Source organism: Macrobrachium rosenbergii, chromosome 51 (genome assembly GCF_040412425.1).
Source record: "Macrobrachium rosenbergii isolate ZJJX-2024 chromosome 51, ASM4041242v1, whole genome shotgun sequence".
Classification (NCBI taxonomy): Eukaryota; Metazoa; Arthropoda; class Malacostraca; order Decapoda; family Palaemonidae; genus Macrobrachium; species Macrobrachium rosenbergii.
This window is the reverse complement of record NC_089791.1, coordinates 16,017,604-16,044,971: the sequence shown is the minus strand read 5'-3', so window position 1 is coordinate 16,044,971 and position 27,368 is coordinate 16,017,604. Positions and strand designations below refer to the sequence as shown.

At 39.9% G+C, this 27,368-nt stretch overlaps 1 protein-coding gene across 1 annotated transcript in view; it reads right to left on the bottom strand.

Annotated features, from left to right (window-relative positions):
• Rpn10 (regulatory particle non-ATPase 10) overlaps positions 1-26,735 on the bottom strand; it is a 41,524-nt gene extending 14,789 nt beyond the window's left edge. Inside the window, exons 1-5 of the mRNA XM_067094842.1 lie at positions 26,221-26,735; positions 16,848-16,988; positions 10,429-10,540; positions 6,116-6,271; positions 5,812-5,943 (exon numbers count right to left, since the gene is read on the bottom strand). Of these exons, the coding sequence (XP_066950943.1) occupies positions 5,812-5,943; positions 6,116-6,271; positions 10,429-10,540; positions 16,848-16,988; positions 26,221-26,246 (567 nt within the window). The 5' untranslated portion in view covers positions 26,247-26,735. The remainder of the gene's footprint in view (positions 1-5,811; positions 5,944-6,115; positions 6,272-10,428; positions 10,541-16,847; positions 16,989-26,220) is intronic.
• Between the last annotated feature and the right edge of the window lie 633 nt (positions 26,736-27,368).

Here is a 27,368-nt window from a genome sequence, read left to right as displayed (position 1 = left end):
ATTGGAGGTTTCCTGACATAGTAAATTAAAAATGAATTAAACCTGCTACGTGGAATTTCATCCCTACCTCAAATAGGCAACACATGTTTGACCCACAATACCTAATTCAAGCATGCAGAACAGCACTTTCAAATAAACAAGTTTAAGTAATTTTCCAACTTTCAACCAAAACAGATTACAGTCCTGGAAAAAATTCTGAAACTTTCCAAATCTATAATATTTTCAGTTCACTCAATCAATAAACCTTTAAGAAGCAGTAATTTCTTAAATAATAGTGTACTGCCAATCTTTAAAGATTCCATAGAAAGTCATCCACCACCAACATTTTCCCCCAAAATATCAAGTTTCAGCATACTGACTAATTTTTTTCATTTTAATCACCACAAAGTACCTCAACTAAAACATTTATTCATATTTATAAAACCTCATATTACTGGTAAGGCAGAGTAAAACCAAGGGAATATAGATGATAATTACGATTAATAGATAAGCTGGGAGCTGAAAGAATACCGAAAAGAACCTTCAGTGCTGCTGCCAACTAAGCACTTCATGTGGCACACTGAAACTGGCAACTCTTCAAGGAAGGTTTAATGAACATTTGCATGTATTTTCATATACATGTACAGTATTGGTGAGATACATATACAATACTGTACAATTGTAAGCCTTTCTGCACACAGTAACTTGTCCATCATTTTTCAAGGTCAAATATGAAACTGTTTAGTTCTTCTAAAATATATTTTTATAATAAAATTAAGTTTCATATCTACCTACCAAGTACTTACTTAGCTTTGCTATAGTTTCCACTCGCGTCGCAACCTTAGATTTAAAAATTGTGGTAGCACTTCAGTAGCATAGTATAGGTACAAGCCCCGCCCCACTGCACATGTGTCAGGTAACCACTTTGCCAGCGGCGTCATTCTGTTTGTGCCCTAATGTCCATGAGAGGGGAGGAAGGAGGGCTCTGATTCTGTAATTACTTAGCAAGTATATATGAAACTTAATTTTATTATAAAAATATCATTTTCATATGAGTAACTTACCAAGTAATACTTAGCTGAATCCCACATTGACTGAGGGGGGCGGGATGAATGGACATATTCTACTCCAAAACATTAAGGTGTCATAATAGCTTTGAAAAAGAAAGGATGGCTAGTATTGAATCAATGCCTGTCATTTCCTTACCTAGTAAGAGAGCTCCTGCAGGTGAATAATGCGTGGTTGGTGGTCATCTTAACCTGTAGTGGTGTGGCAGTTGAGCAGAGTGTCACCTCTACATAAGTGGAAGTCTTGTAACAGAGGATAGGCCTGATCGCTGACAAGACAGACACAAAAAAGTGCCCTTGCCCTGGGTGCAGTACCAATAAAAACGAACAACCACAACAATGTTGCCACCTACATTGACAAAAAACCACTACCCATCCATTAAGACTGGTGGGCAGTCCAGGTACAAGGTAACCCCAGGTTCCCAAAAACTCGACACCCTGCATCAAGGTGAAGAGACAGAGGAGATAAAGAACATCTCCTATGCTTCTTCCCCCGATACCATGCCAGCCACTGATAATGGCCCCAGGGTACTGTTTTGACTTCTTTTAAGTAGTGAGACGTGAAGATCGATTTAAACTTCCAAGAGGTCGACTGAAGAATGGACGAAAGGGACAAATTATGTGTCTTACATGTCCAGCATTATCATCCAATCGCCTGGGTGAATGGATACCCATGACTGACTGGTTCGTTTCCATCTTGAACTTCATCTTCCTTACGAAGTGATTGAAGTGCTTACATCTAGGACTGGTCTCCAACCCCCGATGTTTTGGGGACTACAAACAGACCATTGTAGAAGCCCTCTGTGCAGATGTCCTCGACTTCTTCTTCAGGAGAGAGGATACTTCCTTCAAAAGGGCCGATTGCTTCTCTGAGCCAGCTGAGTAGGCCGTCAAAACGATGGGAGAGGTGACCAAAAGAGGGTTCTCCATGAAAGGGATGTAGTAGCCCTCCTCCAGAATCTTGATGATCCACTGGCCTGCCCCTCTGTGATCCAACTGCTCCCAAATATGGAGAAGCCTGGCTCCTACTGGAGCATGAAGGACTTCTTGTTCACTTCTTGGACAACATTTTGGAAGAGCTCCTCTTGATGGTTCTAGTTGGGAACCGGATGTTGGAGCGGGGTCTAGTTGGCAACTTGGGTTTGCTTCCATGAAAGGGATGTTGTTGCAGCGTAGAGACCATCTTAGATACGAATGACTCTTGGGGAGCTTGGAAGACTGAGCTAAGAGGTCTTGGGTGGACTTCTTCTAGAGGTCAGAAGCGATTTCTTCCACAACAGACTGCAGGAAAAGGTGAAGCGAATCCAGGGGTAAAAATAACAACGCCGACCACTGACACTGGTGATGAAGGAGCACCAAAGTTCTTTCTTCTTCAAAACCCCAAAAGAGAAGAGGGTTGCGAGTTCCATAGAGCCATCCCTAATAGCTTTGTCCGTACATGACAGCACACTGAACAAGTCTGCCATAAAGTGCTCATCCAAGTTCTTAAAGTTTTCTATCTTCTTTGTAAGGGCTCCTACCATCCAATCTAGAAAGCTGAACACCTTGAAAACCTTGCAGAGGTTCTTATCTAGGTGGTCCAGCTCAGCCGAAGAGAACATAATCTTTGCCCATGCGAAAGCTGAATAATGAGAAGAGTCAATGAGGCTAGAGAAGTCGCCTTGGGAGGAGGTAGCGACTCCCAAAGAGGGAGCTTCCCCAGTGGCATACGACAGATATCTCCTCTTAACCAGATGAGAGAGAGGATGGGTGAAAGTAGCCTTGCCTTGCTCTCTCTTAGCAGAGATCCAGTCTTCGATTTCTTTAATCACCTTCTTGGATGACAAGGAAAGAACCAGCTTGGGGAGTCTGGAGTTATCTTCTGGGGGGCTCCTCATCAGGCAGGAAGAAGCAGGCGAGGCCGGGTCGCTGGAGCGAAGACAGACAGAACACTCGCCAACAGGTTGCGAAAAGGAGCAGGGTCTTGGTTGATCTCCTCTTCGTCCTCTAACAATATTGGAGATAGGGATAAGTCTTGAGCAGGCTTAGAGGTGGGAGCTTTGTTAAGGAAGCTCATGATTTCAGAAAGCTGTTGCCTGATGGGCACCAAAGGAGGCTCATCTTGATCCGAGGTGAGTGCTTGGCACTCAAGAGAGGTAGACAGTTGATGAAGAGTTGGTGTCAGAGGTGTGGTTGGTGGCACCAGGAGCTTGGAAGCTGGTGCTGGGTGCACTGGAGCTGGGACTGGGATATCGGGAGTGGGCGCAGGGCGCTCGAGATGAGATGGGACCTTAGCACTTGACATCCAAAAGAGGGTGTGCGACAAAAAGGCGATCAGGAGAGAAACTTTCGGGCGAATCCCATGGATGAGTAGGAAGTTGGGCTGAGGCAAAGACTGTGGGATCGACAGCATGGCTGCAAGAAGGCTGTGGGCTGCCGAAAGCCTCCTTGTACCACTCAACAGGCAGTGGAGACCAGCCGGTGTCATCCATGTGCCTCATCAATGGCCAGGACAAATCGAGGAAGCACCTGTGGCGGCTGTGATCGGAATCGGACTCCGAACTGCACGACAAACGACACACCCAGAGACATGCCTTTCCAATGGCTGTGTCGAAATCTGGGATTTTGCAACAGGCTCAACTGAGGGAGTGGCAACCCGTGGGCAAACCCCACCAGCCTCCCTTGGACATTCAGTATATCTTCTCCCAGGGTTAGGGGAGCGGGACAGTGACCTTCATCTAGGAGAGCCAGCGGAACGAGAAGCCATCTCCTCTACTTGCACTTCACTACACACTTTGTCACAAAACACTTTGTCCATTAGGACTTTCAGGGACACCCTTACCTCAAACACTGAACTTACTACCAGGTTTAACTTCTTATCGTACCTGGATTCAAGGTTGGCAACAGCATCAGGGTCAGAAGCATGGGAGCTAAGCACAGGAGTATGAGGAATGATAAAAAGAGGGCTGGGAATAGGAGAAAGAGCATGACTGGGGGTAGAAGGAATAGCAAGACTAAGATCTGACTTAGGCTTAGTGGAAGAATCTAGGCTAACAGAAGCCCTACTTTCGGCCCTTGAGGCCACCTTTCTCTTCCTATTCCTTTCAAACTTACTCAGGTGAGATTCAAGAACCTTCTACTTTCTCTCATCTCAATCCTTGCACTCATCACAAGTATTCTCCTTAGAACACACCTGCCCTCTGCAATTACTGCATATTGTAGGTGCATCATAGCAAAACTTAAGACAGCCTAGGCTTACAGCCTTCGCTACAATAGCAAACATTAGAAGCAGAAGCATTTGAATCAGACATAACTAATTCAAAAACTAATCCAAACTAAAAAAAGCAAACAAGAAATACTAAAAAAAACTGGTGAAACAGGCTGCAGCAGCTCGACGATGTTGCTCGTGAGCGCGGCAAAAACAGAATGACGCTGCTAGCCAAGTTGTTACCTCACACCCATGCAGTGGGGTGGGGTTTGTCACCTGCACTATGCCATTGAAACGCTATCGCGATTTTAAAAGTTAAGGTTGCCACGCGAGTGGAAACTATAGCAAAGCTAAGTAATTACTTGGTAAGTTACTTATATGAAAGCTACACTTTCAAACTAAACACTAAATTTCAGTCCAAAAAGACATACTTTAGAGGGCTGTAGAGTTTCATGTGAGATTCTCAACTCTAATAAACTTAGCCACAGCTGGAAATTAACTTATCTCTAAATTTCAGCTCAGTACCCAAGTATCAGATTTGTTGATTACTATATTTCTAACAAAACATTAAAAATTGACTGGATAGACCATTTAAAGGTCCCTCTTTTGAGGTACTTCCCTCAAGGAAAACGTTATGCTATATGATTTTATGTGAACCTTTGATGAACAGTGTCTTCCCTCTTCTTCATCCCACAAGCTAACCCCTACCACTAAGGGACCAGTTGCCTTCAAACATCTGCTCCCACTGTTTATGTCAAAAGCATCTTCCTCTGCTAACCCCGCTTCTCCAAATCCTCCCTCAATTAATCATGCCATCTAATCTCTGCATCCCTCCCACCCTTCTACCTCCAACAGATTCCATCCAAGTCCTCTTCACTACTTCCTTCACACTCATCCTTACAACTGTCCACACACAGTTTGTTGGTAGTCTAATTATCACTGAACAACTGACTAACCCCCTTAAGCCAAATTTCAGTTCTTGTCAATAAAACACACATTTCATAAGCTGCACATCAGAGAGAGCATCCCTCTGGCACAAGTCTGGAACTGACTGATCAGTCATATGGGTTCCCCTCAATCATTTTTTCCTGATAGCCATTTTTACCTCTATATATGGTAGTATTTTGCCTCTATATGGTAGTATATGTGTCAGTGTATAATGACAAGATGGTTTTCATATCACTGAGCATCCAATGTTCATTACCAAACAAAGTTGATCATCTGAAGGGAGTCACCAATCGGATGTTTTCAACCAAACAATCTGTCCATCATACTGACATCAAACACATGCTCACTAAGACACACACATTAATACACTTCTTCAGTTTTGTGGTGGCAGTATCATATCATAATGGAAATGCTTTATACTTTACAACAGACTATGAAAACTAGTAAATTTCAAGTTTTAAAAAATCAGGTTATTAAATGGTTTGCATATGGACATCCTTTCCAAAGCCAGAAGAAAATAATAAATTCTCTGACCAACAAAATCAACAGAAAGCAAAATTCATTACTGGAGATGATCACAAACTAATTCACTACTGAAAATCTTTGAAACCACAAAGCACTTGTTCTAACCTGTACAATTGGAGATGATAACAAAGCATCTGCTAAATGAGGTGAAGGAGGGACAGTCACTAAATGAGACCCAGAGCCTTCTCTGCCATTTATAGTGCTAACCATTGCTTCTAGTAATGGTTGGTTGCAATCCTGAAATAATTTAAATAAAACACATAAATGTGAAGTCAAAGCTGGCAAAATATAAAGAGCAGATTTTACACCAATGCAATTTAAAAATTTCTATGTGAATACCAATAAACGACTGCAATTTCAAAATTCCTATGTGAATATAAATAAAACAAACTAAAAAGAAATAACTCACCGTTTCACCAAAATTTACAATATCAATATTCACTTTCTCTTTCTTCAGACGTTTAGCTACTTTAACAATGTCCTTCTCATCAGCCTCCACTGGGCTTCCAACAAATGCTACAATTCGCATCTTATGATTCTTACTCTGTCGATGTTTCAGTGCTAGCTGTAATAGGAAAAGAAATCCAATAAAATATACAACTTCAATCTTCAGTAACAAACAATCATACTGTACAAGAATTCACTACCTACCTACCATTATCTTTAGCTCTGGAAATTTTCATTTCTACACATTTCAACTGTAAAGCCCATATAGCCTTTCCACAAGCCAAATGCTAAAAGGCCTTCAAGATGATTAAAAAAATGATCTCACACACACACTGGAGAGCTGACAGATCAACCTTATCATTACTCTCCACAGCAGCTGTTATTTCTATTCTAGGCTGTGATGTCAGACAATATGATTCAGCCTCATACACAACTTTGAAAAGTCTGGATCCAGTTCATAATGTGGTACTTAACATATGCACTGAAGCCTTTAATGCTTCCCCCAAACTCTTCTAATCAAGTTGAAAGTGGTGAACCACATGTGGCTCTTCATTATGACTTAATGCATACTGTGCAAATGATTCACCAACAAAATATTTACATCAGAGAGAATATATGTATAAATAATTTATCTCCACCTTTCCCAATTTAGAGCTAAAACACTGTCTGTATCAACTAATACAGTACAAATATAAAACTTTCACCAATAACTGAACTACCTCCTCCTTGGATTGTGCATATATCTAAAACTATATATAAACTCCAAGACACCATAAACATCATGCAACAATGTACTGTACAAGATGTACAGGTTCACATTGTGCACAGAGTCCACATCCTTATCAGGCGTAGGATTTGCATCCATATCACCCAACAAAATTTACCAATTCTTCTTGCCTAACTATGCTCTCTTGACAGCAGAGTATTATGTGCTATAGGATCAACCTTAAAATGACTAAAGATATTCCATGAAAGAAGTTTGTAACTTTCAGCATCTCTACAAGTGATATGCAAATGTCTGTCTATAACTTTGATTATAACCGAGACAACCTTCATGAAGAATAATTAAAACTTATTCAAAATTATAATAAAATACCCTTGGACAACACACTACATTTTCATTTATCTACTTATATGAAGATAGTAAAACTTTATATAAAACAGCCAATGCTGCAACCACTCTGATAAGATCACATATATATTTATTTTATAATGTCTATAATCCTTGAAAGGAAATTTATAACATCTCTAAACCCTGATAGGAAGTATAAAAAAGGAAGTAAACCCTCTGTTATTTAATTCTGTTGAACAGAATGGTAGCATCAGCTGAAAAGGTCTTATAGGTATGCCTTTTCTCTTCAATATTAATGCTTGACAAAATCTGGCCAATGTTCACAATATAGCTACTAAAAAGGGATGACATACAAAAATTGTAAGGCATATGGTTAAGATGGATGTTAAAGGCAGAGATAAGAACCAATAGAATCTACAGTAAAAGGATTCTGATAAGCATGTTCTACGGGTCCTTCTCTTGCAACAGAGGATTGCAGAAGGTGTTTTCTACAGACAACATTTCAACCAACTCGACAGTTATCCTTAAGACATGTACGTCAATTATGAAGAAAGGGAGCCCTGAGGTTGACATATAAAAAGGTCTGATGCCACTGGTAGGAGGGGTGCTGAATTTTCATTGGCATCCGAGCTGTTCCTGGACACTGATGGTTGTTTGCCTCTGCATGCAAGGTTGTAGACATGTGTAAGTTTTCCTAGGAGGGTCGCTGCTGACAGACTAAGGTTCCTGACTGATCCACTCACTCAACTCAAGAATGTCAGTGGGCAGCCCCGTACATGCCACTATCCGGGATGGAAAGTCTCAAGTGTAACACCAAGGTTTGGGCTCTCCTTCCTCATGTGCAGGGCTTCCAGGAGTTAGAAGCAACAACAGTCTGCTGCACTATCAGTAATATCAATATTAAAAATTTTATTTCTCTGTTAAATTCTAGTATCATTGGAGCTCTGGCATGATTGTGAATGGTGCCCTCTTGCACATGGCAGGATATCCTCTTGGAGAAAACCACAATGGTCATACTGATGTAAGAATTAAGGTAAACCCTCCTGCACGGAGGGGGGAGGGTTGTTTTTCATAACCCAAGTTGCTTGATGACATGCTTCATCTCCCCAGAGTCTATGGGGAGAACATTCCCTTAGACATTGGTTCATAGGGTATGTTTGTATTCCTTGTACTGTACTGTACTTTCCTAGAAATATCCATTTATAGAAGTGTAATTAGAGTCTACTGTACTTCTGTTCTCTACAATTAACTTTAATCTTAACTATATTCCCTACCATTTTCATATGGAATAAAATGACTAAACTTGGAACCTCCATGAAAATACCTTTTTTTCAGCAGTACAGTAATATGAACCCTTGCTAGAATTTACCAAGCACTAATTTAATAGACAAAAGAATTATTCAAAGAATGGAAAAGACATACAGGCAGACCTCGCTTATCGGCAGTGTCGGTTAACTGTGTTTCGACGCTTGGCTAACGACGTCGTTAACCAGATCTTCGCCAACAGTAAGCAGTTTATCAATGTTGTAAACGCCATTTAGTACCATAACTATTGCTGATTTTCGGTTATTGGCACTCAGCCGGGAACGGAACCCAAGCCAGTTAGCCAGGGACTACCTGTACTACAAAATCAATTTAGCTGATGCTGCCTGTCTACTGATCAGAACATCTTCAAAACTCATCTTAATCAATAAATAACAGATATAGAATAATGGACCTGAGAATAACAAATTAAAACAGATCAAGACCAAAGTTGGAAAATGGAATTCTCATAATAAAAGGAACAATACAAAAGTAACTGACTCTTCTGAGAATGGATCACTCTTATTTTACCCAAGGATATTTGAATAACCACACAACACAATCCCTATTTGTACAAACCAGATTATGTATAAGATTTTTAAATGGCTGACCTTTTTCCATCCTTCAAGCCACCCTATGAGAGCTAGATAAATCAGCTCAGTGGTCTAGTAAATCTTCTTAATAATAATAATAATAATAATAATAATAATAATAATAATAATAATAATAATAATAATAATAATTTCCGAGTGGATCTTTCTTGTTCTCCCTTGCATGACAGTAGGGAATCTGGGAATTCCGAAGGCTTCAAGACGATCTCCAGGCTCTGAAGCCTTAGTTTTTTTTATGGATAAGGAATGAAATTTGGTCCTTCCAGGTGAGGAAAGGCTTCGAAGATTTCTTCGGGGGAAGCAGATCCGACAGGAGATGAAGAGGGCTTCCGGAATCCTGGAGTCTTAAGAATTTAAGATGTTATAATCCAATGGGTGTTTCTCCAAGAATGCTTCAGGAGCTGAAGACTGCTTCAAAGGATCCTGGAGTCATGAAGACATCTTCAAGAATACATTTTAATTCAGTTATTTAACAACTTTATTTTCAGTGCGCCATTGAGATATATACTGTGTAAGCTCACTCCTCTGCGCTTATTGTGGGCAGAGAGCTGGTATAATTACGCATGCTTAAGGAAAACTTACAAACTATGACTAAAAGAAAGGCAAATGAAGGTACTGACGAGAGTGAGGAAAGATTAAACTGTGATCATAAAAGAAAGAGGCAAAGGCATGCCAATGAAACACCAGAAGAGAAATCCTTAAGATTACAAGAGCAACATATTATAGCTCAATGTCGTCTCTTGCAAGAAACTGACAGTCACCACTCACACAGACTAGCTGAATAACGTGTAGCTGAACAATGTGTCCCAGAATAATTGTGAATCATGGGTTTTGTTTTGGAAATTTGTTTCCCATAAAAAATCAAAGGCAATGCAACAAAGGATCCAGTTCACGACTGGCAGCCGCATTTAAACAAGAAGTCCTTCAACTGCCCCCCCTGCCCCATGCAACATAGCTGTGCCTCTCAATAATAATAATAATAATAATAATAATAATAATAATAATAATAATAACAATAACCAGTCACAATTTACGATGTGTATTTACCACAGCCTAACAAAAAGAATACATGCAAGATTATTTCCATATAATAACAGTCTGTTTAGCAAAATTTTTATTTATCAGTTCTTTACTTGGTGATATTGCACAGTATTGCAATATGAAGAAAAATCTATCCATACTGAAAAAAATTTGAAAGTATGTAAAAATTAAAGAAATCCCTCTCCTCACAGTACCAATACTTACATGAGCTACCAAAGAAATCCCTATCCCCACAGTTACAATACTTACATGAGCTATACGAATTCCGGTTAAAAGATTGATAGTCCCATTTGGCATCACTTTGTGAAGAGACGTTAATATCTTTCCCACATCAGTTGTTAGGGTTGCAAGGACCTCCGTACTGGAAAACAAAATGAAGTTTAATGCATCAATCAGCTTACAGCTGGTGAGTCAACTGGCTTAGTTTGGTCAAGTTCAACTTTCACTATCTTAAAAGAAACTATGTATGGTAATTCCTCTTAAATATTAAAAAGTATGGCTAGCATCTAAAGTATATGGACCAATTTGTCATTTCCCATTCCACAACTTCATATCTAATAATCAAGGTTAATACTGAAATACTTTGCAGGATAGTTAGCAAGGATTCCATTACTAGATCTGGTTACATAGACAATACTGACTTCTAGTAGGAAAGGTGAGGTATGACCAAATACTTCCATGAATAGACTTGAATTTGACACCCAAGAATGGATACTATTTATCAGGGCTAATAATTATTTACACTTATCTTTCAAGTCATCAGTGATAGTTCTTTGTATATATCATCCTTGTTATCTACATTAGTTTTTGTTGTTGTTTAACATATACAGTACCTGTTTCTTCTGTGCATTCTTTTCATAACCAGAAAGTTTATCAAGACTTCTGTCTTTTATTTGTCGAGGGTGCCAAAGTATATATACAAAATGTAGGCCGTAAGTTTTTACAAAAACGTAAACATGAAGTTTAAATAATAAAACTAATATTGTAATGCTTACCTGAACACCTGAATTAGCCCTTAATCCCACTAGCCCGAACAACTCTCAATTACCCATCCCACTATAGTGGGAATTTTAACAGCCAGCATTACCAACGCTGCAGGTAAAATCTTGTCACTTGAGCTACCATAACAAACGGTTGGCAACGCTGACACAGGTGTGCGCCGACACGCCCCATTTTTGTCAATTGCTTTATTCAAGGTCAAAATTGATGTGGGGAAGGAGGGTGGGAATCATTCAGGTGTTCAGGTAAGTATTACAATATTAGTTTCATTATGAAAACTTCATATTGCAATACACTCTCTGAACACCTGAATTAGCCCGATTAACAACATTTAGAGGAGGGATCAATTCTACTGCACGCCCCTTTGACAACCGCTGAGATGGTAGCTCACCAATCTGCTCTGCATAAGATATCCATTTAGCCAAACACTCACCATGCCAATCAATGGTTTCAGTGAAGAGACATGTTGGAAAGTACTTTGATCGAGTTAGGTCAGTACTCTCGAGTAGGATACCTATCTAGTTAAACGCTCACCTTATCAATCGTTGCTTTTGGTGATGAGACATGATGGAGAGTACTTTGATTGCCCGTCAGGTCCGTACCGTCTCAGTCCGTTGACCTCCCATGTGGTTCTTCAGAACCTCTCATGTATGGAGGAGTACGGTGACCTCCCATGTGGCTATTCATAGCCTCTCATGTATGGAGGGAAATAAAGCAGTGTGCCGAGCCGCTGATCCTCCAGATAAGGTCCGACGATCGATGAGCGAAGAAGTATCTCGGTGCCGACGAAATAGCCTAGCCTACTAGAGTACCCCCTTGGACTCTCGTACGGAAACCTAAGTTCATGTGATTATATTATCACTGTTGCCTAAGAATTCTAAAGACTAAAAGGAATTCCTCTATCTGGTTAACCTAAGAATCTCCTCACTATGCGAATACCGCATCAGCTAAATAAACGCCCCTAGATAATAGACTTCGCCGCTAACATGGACTAAGAGAATAACCCTCTGCACTAAGCGAATACCACCTCTAGGAGTTCCGGAAACCAAGCGTGTCATGGTGAGCAGGGAGCTATTAGAGTCAAGGTCATCTTGACACTCTCCCGCAATTTCCCTATTACCTGATTAATAAGACCGGATGGAGGAAAGGTGTACACTTGCATGTGATTCCAACTTGTAACGTCACCTTGGTGACTATTGAAATGGGGACACCATTAGAGAGAATTAATACGCAAGACGATGGTTTAATCATGTCGCGAATAAGTCGACAGTTGCTGGCCACTTCTGGAGAACCTGACCTATTACTTCCAGAGTCAAAGTCCACTCTCCCCCCAATACCTGAACGGGAGCGACCTAGCGAATCTGCCCGTACTTTGAGACTCCCGATATAAATTGGGGAAGAAAAGACACTTTCGTTCTTCGCACCCTCTCAGGACTATGTGCTATAGTATAGTATTGAGCTCTGTTGAGCCTGTTCCCCTCCGAGTTCTTCAGATATGACATGGCAATTACGCTGTCGCTAAACATAGCCACTACTCTGTAGCGCACTAAGACAGAACAACTGAGGGCTTCCTTTACAGCGCTGATTTTCCCAAAGATTTATTGACTACTCTAGTTCCGAGGCCTGGATTCCTCCGAGGTTGCTTCCCAACCTTGATCTGATGCATCTGAATAAAAGACTAGGTCTGGGTTCAGAGGGAGGAGCGATTTCCCTTGAGAGAGCTTGTCTCTTGAATTCCACCAAGCAATATCCTCTTTTATTTCCCTTGTTTTCAGAAAAACGAAAGAATCTGGGTATTTCTTTCTGTTCCAGCTGATTTTAAGAAAGAACTAAGTTTTTCATGTGTAGCCTTCCCAGGGACATGAACTGTTCCATGGACGAGAGTCCCCAACAGGCTCATCCAGCTGTTCCCAGAACAGGACTGAAGGGCGAGAAATCTGTCTACCTTCTGAAGGCACGAGTCTATCCTTTGGGGGAGGGAAAAACCTGAAAACCCATGAGTTTATCCTCATCCCCAAATAAGCTATCTCCTGAGACGGAGTCAGTTGAGACTTTGGGAAGTTTATCAAGAGTCCCAAAACCTGGGTGAGAAGAAGGGTCTTGTGAAGGTCCTCTGCACATTTTCCCTTCGACTGTGAGCAAATAAGCCAATCATCGAGATACAGAGAAATGTTGAACCCCAAGTGTAACCATTTTGCTATTGGGGTTAGTACACACGTGAATACCTGTGGGGCCATCGACAGGCCAAAGAAAAGGGCTCTGAACTGGTACACTTTGAGCTGGAGCACGAACCTTAAAAACCTCCCAGAGTCCTGATGAATTGGGACATGGAAGTAGGCATCTTTCATGTCTATCGAGATCATCCAATCCTCCAGACGAATGGATGCAAAGATGGACTGGGACGTCTCCATTTTGAATTTTGCTTTCTGGACGTACAAGTTCAGGCATTTACATCCAGAACTGGCCTCCATCCCCCCGAGGCTTTGGGGACTATAAACAGTCGATTGCAAAACCCTGGAGAGGTGTCCTCGACTAGTTTGACTGCTTCTTTTTCAAGGAGCTGTAGCTTCTTGGGAGAGGGGTGAAAACCTCTCAGAGTTTGAAGAGCAGGTCATCAATAATACAGGCTTGATTGGTTAAGGGAGGTTTCTTCAGAAATGGGATCGAATAACCTTCTCTCAGGACTTGAACAATCCAACTATCCGCTCCTCTCGCTTCCCAATGCTCCCAAAAGTGGAAGAGTCTTGCTCCCACAGGTGCGCGGATGACTAGATCCTCACTTACGTGCAGGTGGTTTATTAGAGGACTTCTTGATTGATCTGGGGGTGAAACAGGTGTTTCCGCGAGATCTAGGGAAGCCTCTTTGTCTGCCTCTACCCCGAAAGGGCTGGGGTTGAACTGGAGAAACTGTCCTAGAGGTGAAGGCCCGAGACTCTCTAGGTCATCTCACTGACTGTGCTAGAAGGTCTTGAGTAGACTTTCTGCAGATCAGAAGCAATCTGCAGCACAGTCACCTGAAGGAAAAGATGCTTCTTATCAAGAGGAGAGAAGAGGAGCGCGGACTTCTGGGAAGGTGTAACTCCCTTCGTGGTGTAGGAACACGAAAACTCCCTTTTCTTGAGAATTCCCATCGCAAATAGAGAGGATAATTCAAACGAACCATCTCTAATTCCTTTATCTAGGCAAGAGATGACTCCCAAAAAATCCGAGGAAAAGTCTTCCAGAATATTAGGGCAATCCTTTAATTTGTGGGCAAGAGCTCCTACTGTCCAGTCGAGAAAGATGAGAACTTCAAAGACCTTAAACTTTAAGTGTTTGATAAGGTGGTCCAATTCCAAGGACGAGAACAAAATCTTGGCTGAATTGAATGTCGACCGTCTGGAGGAGTCAATTAACCCGGAGGAGTCTCCCTGGGAGGAGGCAGAAGCTCCCATGGATGGGGCCTCTCTGGTCACATAAGAAAGGTATCTTATCTGTGACAATCTAGACGGAAGACAATTAAAAGAGGCTCTTCCCTGCTCCCTCTTGCTCAAGAACCAGTTTTCCACTTCACTGAGAGCTTTCTTAGCTGAGGAGGACAGCACAATTTTAGGTAGCTTTGAAGAAGTTGTCTGATTATCCATTAAGTACGTTGAAGCCGGAGAAGCTGGAGCTGCATGAGAGAAGTCTAGAAAAGTCACCAGCAGAAATCTGAGTAAAGAGGCACACGCCGGAGAGGTAACAGGATCCACTTCTTCCTCCTCAGAAGAAGAAATTGGCGACAGTTCCACAGGGGCTGGGGAGCCGATGGCACTTTCTAATTAGTTTTTCCCAGGATACATCCAATTTATTGATCAACTGAAAAGAAGGATCCATTACAGAGGGGAGCCTGTTGCATTGCAGTAAGACAAGAAAAGACGAACTGGAGCTAAACTGCAACTGCCGGAGCATACAGGCAGCATGAGGAAGTATTGGCTATGGTGCTGAAGAACAGACAAATTGGCACTTGAAGTGGAATAGACTTGGGCACCAACAGAATATCTTGCTGCAATGCACCGGTGCCAATGGAGCTTGGGAGCTGGCGAGCGCCAGGGAGCCAACGGGCACGTGCGCAGCCAGCGGCCGCCAGGAGCCACAGGGGCACTGCCAAGGGCACTTCTGGCAAGACAAAGGGTACTCGGAAAGAGCCACAACAAGGAGCAGTAATGACCAACTGGAGAGCAGTTCTGCACCACTGGGAGCATTGATGCTGAAAGGCTGCTTCTCAGCCAAAGAAGATTCAGGTAAAGCTGATTGTTCAGGAGCTACAAGAACAGAGCTGGCGCTGGTGCTGGTAGGTGCCCGACATCACTATGTGCCTAGGGCCTCCCTGAAAACTAAAGATGGGCATCAGAAGAAGATGGTCCTGATGCAGAAGAGCCTTACTTATAGTAACACGCTTTAGAAGGCTGGAACTTGTCCCACCAACCTGGATGATCCTGGAGAAATGTCCCAGACTGTCCTAAAAGCTACAGGAAGGTAGACAGAAGTTTCATTCTTAGCAGGAACTTGAGGAGGCCGAACCTATTAGAGGCGCAGATTCACCTTGAAACTGCAGGACTGGAGTTACCAGCTGAGAAGACAATCCACTTCCAGAGACACGTGGCACCTCTTAGAGCTTGGGAATCAGCAACAGGTTATTGAGGGGGCTGACTGCTGAAAATTGACCTCCTTTGGGCTGCCAGCCTGCCTCCCAGGCTTACCGGGAGTTTCACTCCTGGCCTGGGAATTGCCAGGACAGACAGCCACCTGAAAACATGATCCATTTACTTGTCCAACAGAGACATCTTTTCCCAATCGAGTGCTTAATAAACCAAACTTTCCATACACTTACACTCAAGGCTGGTAATGAGGCCAGGATCAGGAGTAAGGGAGCCAGGGTGCTGGAGGATTGGTACAGATTGAGACGGGGATCAGTGGAACAATAGACAAAGAATCAGAATTATCAGAAAAAGATTTTGCAAACACCTGACTAGCTAAAGTCTTCTTGCAATAGTTCTAGTTGCTGTTTCTCTTTGGTCCCTGTCTAATTGGTCAAATGACTACCCAAGTCTTCCACATTTTAGATCCCTTGAAACACAATCCACAAGTCAAATCAGGGGAACATATCTGACTCCATGTGTACAAAGAGTATGAGGGTTATAGCAGGCTTTAGTCAGTCTCTGAGGCTGCAGCCTTACTGCACACCTAAAACTTTGAGAGCCAGAATCAACACATTAGTTGACAAGTCACAAGCCAAAGAAAATCTCAAAATCATCAAAATCGGTAATACTGGTCTCCAGTGAAACATGACACATCTAATTGTGCTAAAGGCTACAGAAAAAGAGTATCACCAATGATTCCAACATCAAAAAAAGAAGAGAAATCTAAAACCTATTGCTGCCAATCACTGTAACCACAGCCATCAGCTGGCAGAAACATATTGAGACTGCTCTGCTGTTGACTCTCTCTTACCCTGAAAGTGGCAATACCGCTAGCTAAAACAAAAGTAGCAGAGCTACCGTAAATGTCAAAATTCTAGCTGCCTGTTAATAGAAAAACTAATAGAAACTAACAGCTATGTAATTACTTGGTAAGTAGTTTATATAAAAACTTTAAATTTTCATGTGCATTATCATCAGTACTAAAAACTTGAAGATAACAGTACTTACTTAGCCAATGTAAGAAGACCAACATTATTTTCAGGATTTGAGCGTAGTTTCACCCTGCATATAGTGTTGACAGCATCTTGCTGAGCTTGAAGTCTAGTGGGTACATAATCTCCATTTCTCATATACTCACTATTGTCAACACTGGAAAAAAAATATTGACATTTGACCTAAATGCTATACACAAAATTGTGACAATCTGTAGCTATTAATTTTACAATAAACATGGTTTCTACATAGAAAAGTGTATACTAATTCATATAAATTAATTATACTGCCTTATTTCTGTGGCTGCCAACACCCCAGTCTCACTGGACTATTCCTGATCAAGATCCACAAAAATTCTCACTGCACAAGCACTCCCCAGCTTACCAGTACTATCCACATTCAAGCCCTAACCCTTAAGGGATGGATTGAGCTTCAGTGTGAAGTAAAACCGGTTTGGGGAGATGGACGGATTGAGCTTCAGTGTGAAGCAAAATTACGCACCACTGTTATGGTAATAATGATTCGAAACAAAGGTGCCAATACTTCTATATGCTATAAATTCATTAATGGCAACTTTTATACAGACGTGAGAGTTAGGCCAGTATCAGTAATGCTTGTGACTTCAACGGGGAAAGTACTGCATCTCTCTCTCTCACACGAGTCTTTTTGTAAATTTGCTTGTAAATATATGAAGGGGTTGCTGTTGTTTTTTGTTTTTGTCTTTTACGATAGTATGTCGGTTGTAAATGTAATATTACAAAGAAAACTGCAAAGAAATATTAGAAAAAGCATGTATAAGTAAAAAAAAGTTACTGAATCTTCCTTCTTGTAAATTTACGTGAATATTTTACAACAAATATGCCAAAAATTTGTTACTGTTTTTATTTCTTATCTGTTTTGATATCGTGTGAGCAGTAATAATAATTTTACAAAATACAATAAATTTATTCATTAGAAAAAACATATATAAGTTGGTAAAATTTATGACTGTCTTGTAAATGAGGCCCCACAAGGGATTGTAAATAGTCATCTTCAACTTCTCGTGGGAAAATTTGTTAGAATTTTTTTATTTATACAGTGTGAATGTACGTGTCATTCTCTTTCCATTGATGTGATTTTTTTTTATTTTGCCGACCTCAAAGTTTCCCCAGTCTGGGGTGCTGCACATTAATAAATTATGCCATCCCTTAAGGGTTAATAATGTTAAGCAGCAGAGGCGAACTTGCAGGGATGAAAGGAGGAAATTCACTAGAGCATCTGATTACTGCATGAAAAGACTTGCTTTAAAAAAGATATACAGTACCTTGTTTCATCACAAACCCAGTAAACATTTTGCCTGAAATTCTTTTAAGGTGGGAGGATGAATTCTGAAGTGCCCTTGAAATGAAAGTAATATGTCAAGCCTCCAATGACTAAGTAAAAAATAAATGTTATTCTTCGAAACCTGCTTCCTCCTAACCATGCTCCAAGAAAGACTAAGAGCCTTACTTCTAAGGTTCCAAGTCTTCTATAAACATGCCGTACTAAAGTTTGAATGGCATCAGAAACCATCTTCAGCCACCGTGATTCATCTTTCTTCCTTATAAGGTTGGACAAAGAAAACGTGTAACCCAAGGAATGCACCAAAGAAGTGATGATGGGGTGTTGTGCCGACTCATGGGCCTCAACACATCAACATGGAACTGGCCATTGGGCTTTGGACTGGCAACAATCCTTGTCATTTCACTGATTTTCTTCTGGGTGTTGCTCCCTGAACAATCCTGGTCACTACCACTAGTCCTAAAACAACTACTGTACACGCCCACTGCTCATGAGATGTGATTCACATCATCTCTCTACTTCATGGCACTGAGGAGAAGTAACATCTTGACTCTGCCTTCAGAAAACCACATGGAGGAGGATGAACCTCAGCAGACAACATAATCAATGGTATCATAGCAGAGGGAAAACAACAACAATTAAGACTAAGGAAACAGATGTCCTTATGCTTTATAAAGTTCAGTCCACTGGGGAGGAACAATTAACCTCTACAAAAGATAGTGGGGTTGTATGACCAGCATTCAATCCTGTTGGTGGCTGAACACACTAACAATAGATCTAATCAGTCCAAAACTTCGACTGCATCACCAAAAACACTTCTCCAGAACAAAAGATGGTGTGACCCTGGTCAGGGGAGGTTGTCGCAACAAAGAAGAGTAATTTCAGATGCTATTTCAACTCTTGGGAGGATTGTCTAATTACTTAACTGGAATGTTCAGCCAGTCATCGATCATATTACAGTATTAATTATGTATCTCAATAATGGCTTAAAAGTAACATAATCAAAAGCGGGCACTATTTTGCATCAAAAGAAATTATCAAAAATGCTTATATCATATGATAAGCAGCAAGATAAAATATGTATAAGTAACATTTCAACAAACTCTTCAAAGCATGGACTAGAGGGGTGGGGACCAGCAGCCCCAACCTAACCTATGGTACAGTATACTAAAAATAATTAAGTGAAATAAAGTAGTGCATCCTTAACCTAGTCTGACCTAGAATGTTGGTCTCCCTAGATCAACCCCTAACCTAACCTCACCTAAAGTGCTGAAGTCATTAAGGGAAACATGCAGGCATCCTAACCTAGAATGCTGCGTCCCACCTAATCATGGGTCACTGCAAAGCAACCCTTTTTATAAACTACTTAGTGCTAGGTACAATCAAATTTAGCATGGGTTTTCAGATGTTCCAGACAAATTAAGTAAAGAAGGTTAACTCATCACCATTAGCTAATTTGCATTTTCAGAAGTTATACTTAGGGGAAACTATACTCCAAAAAATCCCTTCTCTTAATATCTTATGCAACCACAGCAATGATCTTGACATGCAGTGAAAATTACATGGAACATTCCATGTAATACTCCTACTGGTTAACTAATGTAATCCCAATTCATATAGGCCTACAAAGTTAAAATGACCTAATCTTAACAGTAATTTTTTAATTTCCTAGGAATACAAACCAGGTCCTTTCACTGAAGATTTTTCCTCAGCACAAGCTGGAAAAGGTCACGGAAGCTTGGTAAAAAGGTGGTTAATTAATGGTAGATAGATATGTCGGAGGAAGTTCCCTTCTAACCTACTGTAAGCCAGCACTTTCTTTTGGCATCAGAAACCATCTGGGGTGGTTAAGGCTGGATTAGGATAACAGGCTTTAGTATTTGTACCTTTGGAAAAATACTTAATTTTTAAATTTGATATTTATTCCTACAAAAATACAAACCACTGCCTTTCAAACTGAAGACACGCCTTTGGTAAGACAAGTTTCACAAGTTACATCTCTATCTGAAATGTCATGTTCCCAGTCATGAAAGTGAACAGGGGATCAATGACTCCTGGGAACCCAACATCTCTATGTCAAGAACAGCAAATCCAATGATCCCCACATACAGAATGACCAACCCTTTCCAGTCCGAACTCCAATTCCACTTGAGGGCTAGTACTAAACACAGCAAAACAGTGATTCATCTACGCTGTGTTTAGTACTAGCCCCTGGGGGGTCAAATGTATTTCGCCTTGTTTAGTACTAGCCCTTAGGGGATCAAATGTCTGGTACCGAAGTGTTCATGTCTAGAACAGCAAACCCGATTATTCCCATGTAAAGAATAACAAACCCAATAATCTTCTTGTAAAGAATAGTGAACCCTGCTGTGAGTGGGTTCGATAATCTTGACATGATCCGACTCCTGTAATCTCCTATCCAAACTGGCATACTGATGAGAGATTAACAAGATGCTGAGCAAAACTGAATGTGTCTGAACTCTAAGACTTAAGAAAAAAAAAACTGGAGAACCATGTGAGACCCAAACAGAAATGGGAACATACGTTTGAGAGGAAACTAATATCCGAGTTAATAAAAAAACAAAGGGTTCTGATGATAGCTTTAACCCCATCACAATCCCCCAGCTTAAAAGGGAGTAGAAGGAGTTGCACCTTCTGACCCAAAGCTCTAAGATACTATAATCAATTGTGAAGCTTAACTGCACTGTGGCCCATTTCAGCATGTACTCTGCCTTGCAGAGGAAGTAAAGAAAGGCAAAAAGAAGAAAGAAAAGCCAGTCACAGGTCATTCAACCTCCAGTCTTATATCCTCCAAGTGCTTCCACGGAATGTTTTTGGTCCGAAATGATGACTACACAACCTGGCAAGGAGCCCCAAAGATCCTCAGGAAAAAATGCCTAGGACTTGTGAGCAATATGCCTATGGTAAGAGGAGGTCAAATTAGTCTGATGATGCCAGACACCTGCTCTCATAACCTGACCAACTGAGGAGTTCTTCCAAAAGGATAAGGGCAGAGCCACACTTCTGACCTTGTGAGCTCTTGTCCAGACTGCACAGTCATCCTCCTCAGTGGACAATCCATACATCAACCTGAGTGCTTCACAAAGCCAGAGAAAGGACATTTCTGGACACCTTGTGTCTATGGGTACAAACAAAAAAAATGCCAAAACTCTGGCCCAAGAAACCTGACCTAACCTGTCCCTAGAAGCTAGAATGTATCTGGCTGGCAGCTCAATGGCATAAAAAACTGCTTACTCATGTAGGCTATATACACTTCTAACTGACAGAGGTAAAAGGAGATTGTCTTCCCCTGTTTAATGGCCTACACCACTAAGGTTATGCTATGGCCAATCGACACTATGGCGTGACTCACTATGGGATCTCAAAGTGCTTGCTGGGCTAGCAGCATAGAGACTCTGCAGCGTCGGTAGTAGAGTATTGCCCCGAAGACAGTGGCAATCATGGCTTGGCCTTCTTCCACTTCATGCCAAACCAATTCCACCCCTCACAAGAGTGTCAAGGCTGTGGAACCTACCCCTGCAGAACATACAAAAACTGCGCAGATCCACTGTCTACTGCCTTTCCTACTTTGCCTCTCATATCCAAAATGAAGAACATACCAAACGGACTATCATTCAACCACTGGTGACAAGAAACTAACAGGTTAGCTGAAATCATAAGTCAAGAGATAAGTCTTCTGTATTATCTGAGATTCCAATAATTTTAATACAGAAAACATATTTAGAACAATAACATTTCACATAGTTTTCCCCTGGATTTTAAGATATTTTCTTCTATGCAGAAATCTTTGGACTCCAGTGTGATAAGAATCATGCAATGATTTGATTTTTAAAATTCTTACACTAATACTGAAATGTTCAGCGATTTCTCTTCTTCACATCTGTAGTGAAGTCCTCCAGTTGCCACATTAAGTTGTACAACAAGGGTATTCCTTAACTGGAGAGGAATCATGATCACTGATATAAACTATGAGACAAATTAAGAATAACATAGACCTTATAATGAAAACCTATTTAAGGCATCTTCATAATCTCCATTTCACTTGAAATACCTTCAACATAACTGAAACTGTAAGTCAAGTCCTTCCTATTTTACAGAAGCACCATTATTTAATGACTTTTCTTCTTTGTACAAAAAGTTGTCAAAATAAATACATTAATAATAAAGGGAAAATAATAGCTGTGCATTTATTATTCGTTATGAAAATGTTTTCAATGTAATGCGTAATAAAATCCTTAAAATGTAAAATATAAGGCTAATAGGAACTGATTTTCTGCAACTGCTTAATTCATACCCAAATCATTAACAAAAACAAGTCATCTGTTGTGGACTCCCAAAACCAGAAAAAATTTGGCTTCATGCACTCCTCCCAAAGTCTTTCCCACTTCCACAAAAACTGGATCTCAACAAGTTGATTAAACATGGTGGGGGTTTGGAAAGCATTACAACTTTACAAAACAAATGACAGCATTTAATTCTAGGCTACCCTGCAAGTAAATAATGACAACCTGGGGCCAGCTGTGAACGATGGACAAAAGTTCCACAAACGAAAACAAAACTAACCTTTCCTAGAATGCCATGTCCAGACCTTGGTAAACTTTACTTTAGTTGCACGGCCTGATTCCCGCTAGTCGCCGACCAAGACAGGTTACAGACTTTTCGGGGGGGGAGGTTGCCTCCCAGCTAGGTCAGGGAACATCGTCCTAAGTTAGGTTAGGTAGGTAAGATCTGGTTAGGTCAGGACCTACCATTGTAGGAAAGGTTATGTCCATTTACCTATGTATGAGGAACCTGTCCCGGCCGATGACTGGCGGAAGTCGAAACTCATGCAACCTAAAGTAAAGCTTTCACCCAGACCTTTACCTTCCCTAGCCTCATCTCAGCACCATGCTAACCTGTGGAGGAAGCTACTCGCCTGGACACCCACTAAGTAACACTAAACATCAGAAATAGACTAAACTTCTGCTCGGAGGTAGTGTTAGAGCCTGCTACTGCTGCCCTCAAAATTACCCAACAACCATGCCTGGCATCCTAAGTTAGGGTAAACGTTCAGGAGTGAGACACTGTGACATTCCTCCGCTGTTTGGACACTTCCAGAAAATGCATCAGTGAGACTTGTGCCCCCTCTACACATCATGCCGAGACCTCTACATTCCAATCAAAGTAACAGATTCCTCCTAAATTATGAAATAATGTCATATTTCCGATTAAACAGAGATTTGTTAAGACTTAGCCATGCACGGTGCTAACTTACCAGTCCTGACGCTCTCGAAAATTTTACTTAAAACACTTTAAAAGTGGACGAGTGACACCATCTCGATATTTGCAGAGTCACTTGTGTAAACAAACTGTCCATTTCCTGTGTTAAATCTGCAAAATATTTGTACCCATAGATGCTGACACCGTTCCCTTGACATCAGTGGTAAACGCTGGCGCCTTTGGGGATTGGACAGGGAACTCTAGCGAATTTTCGGGACGCCAGAGCGCTAGATAATACTTAAATAGCTAGGTAGCTAAACACCCGAATAAGGTTATAAACTGAGTAAATGTATTATGTGTTCATTATAATTCATTTGAAAATATTTGTTGTTGGAGCAAACCAGATTCCTGAGACAAATTTTATCGCTTTTGCTGTGAACATTTTTTGCGTTTGCATATTTTTTAAATTTATTAATATATATTACATAAAGTGTAATTTATATATCACATACACAGTATAAGTTTTGTCAAATATATATAGTGGTTTTAAGTAATAATTTTGGATTAAAAACCTTTATTCCAGTCCCGTTTTGACATCATGGCATCTGGACTCTCGTACCAGTTCTGGATAAATTGTCATATTTAACTTTCTTGCATTTTTTCCAGAGTGGTAACACTCATATGTACACATTACATGTCTCAGAAGTATACATAGTAATATGGACTTAAATAAATGACAAGTCCTAACAAAAAAATATTACATTTCTATCGTAAACAGTTCACTAACACGTCGTCTGCTCACAGATGTATGTCGCAGCCAGATATACAATAAGGCTGGAAAATTGTTCCCGCCACAGCTTCGCTACTTTGATGGAGTAAAGTATGTAATGTTTATAGATACTACTCAAGATTTTAGTTGTAATCAGCAAGATAAAACAACATTTTGTTGCCTATACTAGTGAAAATGGAATTCCTGCCTGTCATGTGGTTGAACCAAAATGCATTTTTACCTTTATCCTTACTGACATCACATTGAAACTCGATATTGCTTATTTGATTGTAATTATTCGTGAGAATGTTTGGTTGTAGTACTTTACAACCAAACATTCTCAAGTATTTTAAGTGGCATTGTGAGCGAATTAGTAAAGTACTGTAAACAAACATTCTCATGTTTTTAAGTGGTATTGTGAGTGAATTAAGAACAAAATAAGAATAATTACAATCAAATAAGTAATGTGGAGCTTCAATGTGATGTCAGTAAGGATAAAACCATGGATTAAAGGTAAAAATGCATTTCAGTTCAACCACATGACAGGCAGGAATTCCATTTTCACTAGTATAACGGCAACAAAATATTGTTTTATCTTGCTGATTAACTAAAATCTAAGTGTAATCTATAAATGATTACATACTGTATATACACAAATTAGTGTCAGTACACCGTTAAATGAGCACTGGAAAGGAAGTGTCCAATCACCACTCGTTTCTGTCTCAGTATTTGGGGAAACGCCATATTGGATTCCAAATTGCCTTCAACACCTATTTTATGAAGACTTCACATGCTTATTTTAGTTCGTATGGCAGTTTCCTATAGCTCATTTTGTTAATGAAGCTTCAATCTTTTGAAAGGTTTTCTTAAAGGTTTAATTTTTTTTATATTTCTCCAATTAAATATTAAGTGAAAAGTGAAAATTCTGCCACCCATATCTCTCAAGCCCGATCGTTTACCCTATGTAAGGTTATTGTATACACTTATTCCCGTTTCTCCCTAAATTATCTGATATGGGTGTGATTCATCAAAATCACATAAAAGGATTCTCCAGAGAGACATATTTCACCAATTTTACAATATGTGAATTACAGCCTAAGCTAGCCTATTTATCATTGCCTACACACCTAACGTACCATAGTCCAACTATTTATGTTGAATTAAACTGCAGATTCCAGGTTGCAGAATGTGGTGGGTCTTCCATAAATAGCTAGCCTAATGGGCTGATACTAAAGTCTGCTGCATCTACCATTGTCTTTTAGCTAAAGCCTCAGGCTGTTCCCGTCATGTACTGGTTAGTCTGATTATCACGATCCACGAAACTAGCGACCCTTATATATATATATATATATATTATATATATATATATATATATATTATATAAAGATGGAGTGAAAGATAATCAAACCATTCTGGAAATTTACAAACAAACCCATACCAGTCCATATTGGAACATCAAAACCATACTCCCTAAATATCCGTAAAAATATTAACTAGGCCGTGTTGGTCATACACTCATTTTTTCCTGTTCATATTACATTCCATGCAAGCGTTATATTCCCCTAAATATTTTACTCTGGAAATATATAAGCAAGGCGAGTTTACCTAGTACAAAATCTAATTCTCATAAAGTTGAAAGTATGCATCGTGATAAACTATTTTAGCGACCCTTGTAAGATAGCGCAAGTTGCCGGTACGCCAGACACAAAGAATAGGCCAGGCTAGGTCCTTGCCTAACGACCCCTCGAGAACCATTACATCTAACTTAAGCCTATTTCAGCTTCGATAGAAAAATCAACAATTATAAGTGTTTCCTAATAAATCCAAATGAAAATGAATGAACAAAAAGAACGTATACAAGTAAAAAAAAACAATAATATAATCCTGACCCCAAACCCTATTGTACACCAGTGTTCAATTTTGCCTCGTCATGAAACGTCACATATTTGAACGGCGTTCTGACCACTTTTCTCCTCAATCAGCGTGAATGTTACTCAACCACATGAAAGCTCATCATATTTTCTGGACCCAGTTGTCATTATGACCTTCTTAATCACATTTAAATAGCACATATCTTACCATATAATAGTACTTTCCAACACCATGATTGCTGTGTTTACTTCTCAGCTTCACCTTTCACAATAGTAAACCGGTTGTGACATCTAGCGAGGAAACAACGAACTTCAGGCTCTTCTTCATTTTAACTGCAGTCTAGGAGAGTTTTCAAAATAATCCACGGTGAATGCCGTTGTAAATATTATCAGTGCTGTGCAAACTATTCCAGTTTAAAAATTTTCTGGTTGCATCGACAAAAAAATCCATTTCAAATCAATAAAGTCCAATGCGAGTTTTGTCTTGCCATCTAAGAGGATTAGCTCTTTCTGCCAAGCCCTGACAGTCCGACAATAATTATAAATTTTGTTGTTCACTCACTTCAATCCCCTGCTGGAGATTACAGTAATAGAAAAACAAATGGGAATGAAATGTGTAAAGGTTAATGAAGAGTGAATGATGCAGAGGGTGGTTTAAATTAAGGAAAAACTTGCAAATAGTCCAGAGAGAGAAACACGAGTATATGAAATGGAAATGTTTGTGACTGGACCCAAGAGAAAATTTTAAAAATTACTATATTTTACATAAAACTATACAGCATTTAACACACACATATATGTATATATGTATATGTATATATATATATATATATATATATATATATATATATATATATACTCTCTATCTATATATATATAAAGATGGAGTGAAAGATAATCAAATCATTCTGGAAATTTAAAAATAAACCCATAACAGCCCACATTGGAACATCAAAAGCATACTCCCTAAATATCCGTAAAAATATTAACTTGGCCGTGTTGGTCATACACTCATTTTTTCCTGTTCATATTACATTCTATGCAAGCGTTATATTCCTCTAAATATTTTACTCTGGAAATATACAAACAAGGCGAGTTTACCTTGTACAAAATCTAATTCTCATAAAGTTGAAACTATGTATCGTGATAAACTATATATTGAACTTTTAGTTTTTCAATGGTGTCTGTTTAATTATATATAGTTCTTTCGCATATTATTTCTTCTAAGTTTTGTTTCTTTCTTTTTTTACTGAGAGAAAGAACCCGTAGAGCCGTATCCTGTCCGTAACTCAAGTCTTGAAAATATTTGAAAGTATGCGTAATGCAAATGCAATGTCATTCTTTTTACTTTTTTGT